The 8188-nt window shown below is 38.5% G+C and overlaps 1 protein-coding gene across 1 annotated transcript in view; it reads right to left on the bottom strand.

The window, feature by feature from the left end:
• Positions 1-256: 256 nt before the first annotated feature.
• The window catches only part of LOC107602767 (zinc finger FYVE domain-containing protein 9-like), a 23453-nt gene continuing 15521 nt past the window's right edge, over positions 257-8188 (bottom strand). The window contains exons 8-16 of the mRNA XM_016295342.1: positions 5986-6141; positions 5716-5891; positions 5589-5684; positions 4083-4233; positions 3108-3188; positions 1935-2097; positions 1705-1810; positions 640-813; positions 257-301 (exon numbers count right to left, since the gene is read on the bottom strand). Coding sequence (XP_016150828.1) covers positions 281-301; positions 640-813; positions 1705-1810; positions 1935-2097; positions 3108-3188; positions 4083-4233; positions 5589-5684; positions 5716-5891; positions 5986-6141 — 1124 coding nt within the window. The 3' untranslated portion in view covers positions 257-280. The remainder of the gene's footprint in view (positions 302-639; positions 814-1704; positions 1811-1934; positions 2098-3107; positions 3189-4082; positions 4234-5588; positions 5685-5715; positions 5892-5985; positions 6142-8188) is intronic.

Here is an 8188-nt window from a genome sequence, read left to right as displayed (position 1 = left end):
CACCAACTGAAAAAATAATGCATTGTATTAACAGTGCTTGCATTTCAATGCCAGGCCTGAAATTCAACGTAGTTGTTAATTTAAGCTTTGAATATTTCAATTCAAAACATTTCACACACATTTTCAAAATGAAAAATTCAATAATCCATATTCACCTGCCAGAGTTCACTTCTGAAATATTCAATCTGTTTAAAAATACGATGTATAATATCTGACAGGCAATTTTCAGTCCATTTTTTTTCATTTTACAAATTCCCTTCCACAAATTCGGCAGAAAATTTCAGCATTGCACATCCGGGAACTGCAGGAATAGCGTAGTGTAGAGTACTGATGCATGATCGATCACCAGCAGGTGGCACAAGCGGGTGTTAATGAAGACCAAAGCAACAGGTAGAGCAAGTCATTCACTCAAAAAAACTGATTTGCAGAAATGGAGCAAGTGGTAAGTAGAAGTTATGATTATCAGGGCCAGTATATGCTGTGTTTACGTTTAATTCAACATCTTCGCTGCGACATTGTGCAGTTTACATTGTAGAACAAAACGTAAAAGTATCCTCATGTTGTTTACCACAGGCTTTATTTTACTCATAAATTGAAAAAAACCCATTATAAAACCCCATGAAATGATCACTATCTCACCTTCTGCCCGTCCAGGATGACCCTCAGTGCCAGTTTGGTCATGCCATCCTCCTTCAGCAAACACAGAGACTGACACAGTGCCAGGCAGAACGCCCGCGCAAGACGCTCGGTTAGACGGTTATGACTGGTGTGGTTAAGACCATTTGGATGCTGGTCTTTAAGAAAATAAAACACCTGTGAAGAAAGCCCAAATGTGAATTAACTGGTTGTTGAAAGTGGTTTTTAAAAGCATTCTTCAGGAAACGAAATTCTATCACATTTAGATAAAACCATTAAGATGCAGCGAGCTCTTAATTCATAACCATAAATCAAAATAAAGCCATTTATCAACATTTACTCTCTATACTTTCCATATTTTCACCTCTATACCACTCTGATTTGATTCTAAAATAAGCCGCAAGGCAATGCTAGGGGATCGGAGGAAAAGTTGTGAGAAATGTGTGGGGAAAAATATACAAATAATATTATATATAATATTTTAAATGTATTTTTATATTATTTACATAATTATATTTTATGTTAATATTTATTAAATATTAACTAGACAATATTTTTTTCATCTATTTTTTAACAAATTAGTAATTTTACACATTTTCATTTTTCACATTTTCATAGTTTTTTATTCATATGTAATATTTAAAAAACATATAGCTGCTTTTTATATTTTAGGATGGGACCATACTATTTGGGGGTTTGTGTGAAAATTCTGTCATCATTTACTCACCCTCAAGTTGTTCCAAACCTTTATGAATTTCTTTATTCTGTTTGCAGTTGCCGTTAGCCATTGCCTTTCATAGCATGGGGGGAAAATACTATGGAAGCCCATGGGGTCCATCAACTATTTGGTTACCCACATTTTTCAAAATATCTTCTTTTGTGTTCAGCAATAGAAAAAAAACTCATATAGGTTTGGAATGATATGAGGGTGAGTAAATGATGACAGAATTTAAATTTTTGGGTGAACTATCACTTTAATATTCAGGGTTTGCATTCATCCCTAATTCTAAAAATGAGCAAAAGTACTAAAACACTCCCACTCCACAAGTTACACATAAATCTGTTTACCTCTGTCCAGCGTATAAGCTTCCCACTGGCTCTGTATTCTAAGCGCTGATGGGTCTTGCTGTTTGTGAGAGACTCCATAGACTTGCCATCGATGGGGCTTATGATGCTGTGAAATGTATGATAGAATGAAAGGAAACAGCACAGGTTTAGACTAACTATGTATATATATATATATATGTATGTATAAGTATGTATGTATATATACAGTATATGTATGTATTATTTCTAACCCTTTATTAAAGCATGGCTCTTCGTCCTGCCATTGAATGTGCACATATTCCTGCCTCTCTGCTGGGTGGAGTTTTCCACAGGTGACCGTGAAGTCTTTCATGTCCCGTAGAGATCGACGCAACTCAGCCATGGTCTCCATGGTTACCTGCACCATCAAACCATCTGTAACATTGAGCAGATATATGGAATCTTATCACATGCACATATACTGTATACTGTACAGCTAAACTCCTGGACATACACATTCAAGTTAAAAACACATAGGGGTCATTCTATAATTTATGGTACATTGCATGTCTATTCATGATAATTATAGATATATCATTATTTAGTCATTAAGGGAATAAATACATACATGCATCTCACTCATATATTTGTGCAGCCTGTTTGAAACTGCCTTTAAGTCCTTTGAATTACACATTTTGCAATGTTCGCTTTTTGAATTGAAGAGTCTTGAGTTAAAAAATAATGTTAAAATGCTTTATATTAAAACTTATTTCTACAATTTAAATACCTTAGAAAAGTAGATTTAAATAAGAAAATATTTCATTTCGCTCATGTCCACAAATATTCCGTCAACTGTTACTAATCAAACATACCCCTGAAAAATAAAAAGTGTTTTATCATAAAATCATGTGACCAGCATCATGTGATGTCATTTTCTTCTGTGGCAGACATTTTGAAAACATTATGGTAGATATCCTCTTAATTTTTTCTATATTTGATCTCCAATAACCGATTGTCAAGGAGTTTATTATTTGCCATCAACTATGTTGGGTACACAGTTTGCAATATTTTTAGGGTTTACTTAATGAAATAATATTTGGTTGGCCAGACAAGGCCTGCAATAGAAATTATGAGTTAAAATGGTGAAACTGTCAACTATGTTACCTGCCAAACCACACAGTTTATCCGTAACATAGCTGACAAACTCACCACCAGGGTAATGCATAATAACGCAATGTAATGCATAATACAGAAACTGAAATCAGTAGTTGTTTTGTTGAGAAAGCATAATGTTTATACACTTTTCATGATGTGAAATGTACCCTAAATTATACAATAACTCATAGACAAATAGACATTAACACTGAACTACTGTTGAAGTAGGAGTCATGAAACAATGGAGATGTTCTGCTTTGACGAAACACAGAAAAGAACAAATCAGTAACCTTCCACAATGCTGGACTTGGCCAAGTACCCTGCTGAAGGCTTGAGCGCTCCACTGAACACAAAAAAACACGAGCCTGTGACTGAAAGGTGAACAGAAACACAGATTTAGATTCAGTGAGAGATTCCAGTCAAGAATGAATAAAACAAATGACTGAATGCTTTCCCAGACTATCAGACAGCACCCTCAAGTGAGCGTTTAAGGAAAGACGCAAATGTTTATCATTTACTATTTTATTTGTCATACTAAAATAAATTATTAAATTAAGTTACACAGAAGTCCTTAGAGGACAAACATGTCTGTGTCAAAAAATTATCATAAAAATATTATATTAAGAAATGTCAGGATTTTAACCCTTTAAATACCAATTTGTTTACAAAATGCCACTGTTTTTATGGGAAAAAAGCTAAATGGTAAGCAGATTTTTTTATTACAGTCACGGATATGTGTTGTAAACAAATTGTAAAAATAGTAAAAGCCTTGCAAATAGAACGAAAGCTTATTAACAAAGAATGCATGATTATTTTTACTAAAATGGCATTGAGATTATCTAATGTCAAACAGATTTATGAAAGGACATGAGGGTGGAACATTAAAATTCCAATAAAAATATACATTTTTGGCAAATTTGATGCTGTTTGTATAAAGCAGATCAATGAGGCCTACCATCAATCAGTTCCAAAAGGAAATACAAAACCTGTGCTAACTGAAAGAAAAAGTTGACAAAGATTGAATCTAATATTTTATGATAATATAGCATGAGAGATTTAGAAGGTAATTAGGTAAAGGATTTTCAACAAAGCACAAGGGTTAAACAAATGCATAGGTTTGATACTTTTATTATATTATCCAATGACATTCGTACAGTTCCAGGTGCAAGATGTGTCCAAATACTTTTTTCAACCACTGTACGAATATTCAAAAACAAACAAAGAACACAACAGATATTTGTGTCGGGATGTTCGCGCTCTCTCACCTCTGCGTGGCTGGCTGTGAATGCTGATGGCCTGGGTCTGGTACTGTCCATCTGCCGTCTGCACGCAAATCAGATGAGAGTCGGCCTGCTCATTAAAGCAGGCGCCCAGGGCCAGCACTCTCTCATTAGACTTATTCAGAGCCTTCAGCAGCTAAAACACCAGCAGAGACAGAGACAAAGACCCTCATTATCCTGAGAAATTATTACTCCATTATTACTCTTTACCTCAGGTCTGCTTATCTATTGAACTTCATTTTGATAATAATCCTTCTGATACTCAACGCACAGACAACAAAAAATATCTTACCATCTACTCTGGAAATAATACCATGTTGCTCCTGATGTATTTTCTATTATGAAAAATGCACTTTTATGTTAAGGCTGGAATACACTACGGCCATGTACACACTGTTGTACACACAAGTTTCAGGAGTGACAACCGCATTTAAATACGGGAGTGAATCCATTAAATTATCATTTCATGCGTGTACGGAACAGAACTCACTCTCGGAACTGCAATGACTGACACCATGGTAACCATAGCAACGTTCTGGCCGTCGCAGGCGTTTGGTATCCGCTATTTTCAACCAAAGTAATATCACAGTGACCAAAGTCATGTTCGGTGTTTATAATTAAACTTCCATCAACAGAGTCGTCGTGTTTTGTTTATGTTTGGAAGGCTATTTCGCAAAGCTTTTGATGGGTTGCCATGTCCACTTATTATAAGTAGAGCCCGACCGATATATCGTTTTGCCGATATTTACTTAGTTTGTCCAGCAGAGCGCACTCCATTGTTTGCTACTGGCGACCCAGGTCAGTGTAGTGTAGAGATGCGTGGATGAGCTCAAACATCACCCGAGTCCGATGCTTCAAATTATCCACCCGCCACCCACCTGCACCTATATTTGATCGTCACATTACAATGATTCTAATTCTTAGTTTTGCATGATGATATGATGAATGGATGGCTCATTTTTAACAGCAGATTCAGTGACGTTAGAGACTAGGGCTGATCTGCGCATCACGGCACGCGTATGCGGTGCATTAAAGCCTGTGTTACGGCCACCGGAGCTGATCGCGGCCACTCAGTCAATGCTGGTGTTTATACCGGCTGCGCTGCGGCCCAGAACTCATGCTTATCACATCTGAACAAATGAACAAATTTTAAAACAACAGGCATCATACACTTGCCAACTTAAACGGTTACAGAGAAGAAACTGGGTATCATACACTAAACAACTGAGTATCACAAACTAAGTCGTTCAACAACAAACTCACTCAGAAACACGTGACAAATGAAAACAACGTGTTCTAAAATCAAACATGTTTGATCTCCTCTGACTGGAGTCTGTGACCATCATACACTACGTAATTTTCTATGAAATCTGCCAACTCAAATCTGCAGACTGGCTCTGACTTTTGGCAGCAAGCATAAACAGGTCCAGATTGTAAATCTGGGCAAAAGTTGTATAGTGTATTTTAGCCTTTAGTGTGGTGTAATGGTACCTCCGGATGACGTGTTTTAGGGATTCTTATACAGGTGCTTCTAGCCTCTAGATCAACCACGAGCCCCGGCACCGTCGGCAGTGTGTAACGGTAAAAACGGAAATCCTTTGAGAGTCGAAACTTTGGCCCATGGAGCCTCTGCACGGAGCATGAGGAGCCCGAACAGGAAGGGTGGCGCAGGTAACGGCAGGCCCTCCAGAGACTGGAACGTCGGACTCACATAAAGAAAGCCAGCATGCTCGTTATTACCCAGAAAGCCTCGGGATACCAAAGAGTGACTCAGGTGTTTCAGAAGCTTTCCTGCTGCTTGAAGAAATAGCAAGATCAAAAATTATCAAACCATTGCAGATAAGTGGTCTTAGTTTTATGGTTGAGTAACATCCTGTGCAAGGTTCACCTGTCTGGGCATCCCAGTAGATCTGAATGAAATGATTGAAAATATCCGTCGGGAATCTCTTCTCCTCAGGCAAACACTGCAGTAAAATGACCACCTCTGGCTGTCCAACAGCATGCATGCCCTTCGACATAACACACCAACACCGCCGGTTCACATCTACAGGAGCACAAAAACACCTTAGTCATCACACGAACACACCAGCTTATTGTTATCAGAAGTTAGGTCTGGGCGATATGGCCAAAAATATTATCACAACATTTTTTCCCATATCATGCAAAAATTATATTTATTGTGATATTCATTTACCATTAATTAGAAAATAATTACTTTAAACATGTTTGTTTGACACTGAGAATGAATGTAAATGTAACTTGTTTGTTCACAGTTAAACGCCACCGTCAGACTCTGTTCCGTGTTTTGTGTGTGTTTTGCTCCCCTTGTGTTTCCATGCCCTTATTTGGTTTTCCTGTTCCTGCTCCCTGATTGTTTCCCATTTATTTCCAGCTGTGTTTTCCCTCATGTTATTATGTTTCATTAGTTCAAGGTGTTTCTCGTCATGTCCAGTCCCCGAGTTTAGCCCAAGGAGGGCTCCAGTCCCCAAGTCAAGCCCAGGGAGGGCCACAGTTACCGAGTTAGGCACTCTAAAGACGATATTCTCCCCAAGGATTTTTTTGGGGGGGTAGTAGGGGTCCGGTCCATCCATGGAGGCCGGGCCAGGCGCCCTGAGCTCCCTGTTCCGCCATGGCCTCCTGAACTCTCTGCTCCGCCATGGCTCCCCGAGCTCCCTGTTCTGCCATGGCCTCCTGAACTGCCTGCTCCGCCATGGCTTCCTTGTCTGCCTGCTCCACCATGGCGCCCCGAACTGCCTGCTCCGCCCTGGAGGTATTCCCTGTGTCCCAGTCCTGCACCAGCCTCCAGGGCACCCTCCCTGGTGGAGTTGTTACAGTGCGGGACGCGCCTTTCCGGGAGGGGGGGTAGTAATGTCAGACTCTGTTCCGTGTTTTGCTCCCCATGTGTTTCCATGCCCTTATTTGGTTTTCCTGTTCCTGCTCCCTGATTGTTTCCCATTTGTTTCCAACTGTGTTTTCCCTCATGTTATTATGTTTCATTAGTTCCAGGTGTTTCTCGTCATGTCTTGTGTATTTGAAGTGTTCTTAGTTCTTCGTCTGGTATTGTATGTGTCAACCTTCTCAGCTACGTGTGTTTTCCTGGTTCCCTTGAAGTCATTAAAATCTCATTATTGATGTCTCCTCGTTCCGCACTTCTTTTTATTTTTTGTCAAATAAGATGCTGCACAACAGAACTGTGTAAATTAAAACATGAATGAAAAATATCTTTGTTGCATGATATTACTTAAAAATAATAATATATTATGATTATTATTATTATTATTATTTTAAGAATTACATTTTAGTATAAAATACATTTCTGTCGTAATTTCTTCAAGTTAAACCGAACTGTTATTGCACACACATCCTGAGAACAGATGCACACACAAACAGTTTGGATATGACTGACCACACCGTCTACAGAACAGCTTTGTTGAGAACAAACATTTGCAACATACAGCTGACAATCTTCACCACAGCCAGCAGGTTTGCGTTGAGCACAAACACCAGAGGCTCAGCAAGACCTCTCTCCAACTCCTCTAAGAGCGACGACTCGGTTCTCTTCTCCTCCAAAGTGTAGTCTGCAGAAATAAAGACAAGAACCAGCCTCTGAAATATCAAAATCACTCATGAAATGCTTTAGAAATATCAACAACATTTCATAGTGACTGTTTTTAATGATGGTTTACTCAAATATAGCATTTTTGTCATTGTTTATTCTCATATTGTTGCCATCATAAAAGGATTTTGGTGCATGGCAGCATGCGATCACTGTATGCATTCATTATATGGAAAATATTTTTGTTCCACAGAAGTAAGTAATGAATGTTTGGGAAAATGATTTTGGGGTGAATTATTCCTAATTAGTCAGAGCTAGTGTGCTTATTAGGACACATTCTTACCTCCTTTGACCCCTGTAGATGTCAGAATTGGGGGAAGGTCCTTTGGTGGAGCAGGTTTAGTACAGTTGCCACTAAGACCACTGACTTCATCTCCTGCTCTAAGGTCAGGCACTTCCTACAGCGTAAAAAAACATTGAAAGTCATTGTGCTAATAAAAAAATTATAAAAATGTAAAAATTTTCTAAAGGTTAC

This window comes from Sinocyclocheilus grahami, unplaced genomic scaffold, assembly GCF_001515645.1.
Source record: "Sinocyclocheilus grahami isolate Dianchi unplaced genomic scaffold, SAMN03320097.WGS_v1.1 scaffold335.1, whole genome shotgun sequence".
Classification (NCBI taxonomy): Eukaryota; Metazoa; Chordata; class Actinopteri; order Cypriniformes; family Cyprinidae; genus Sinocyclocheilus; species Sinocyclocheilus grahami.
The sequence above is the reverse complement of the archived record's forward strand: the minus strand, read 5'-3'. Positions and strand labels throughout refer to the sequence as shown.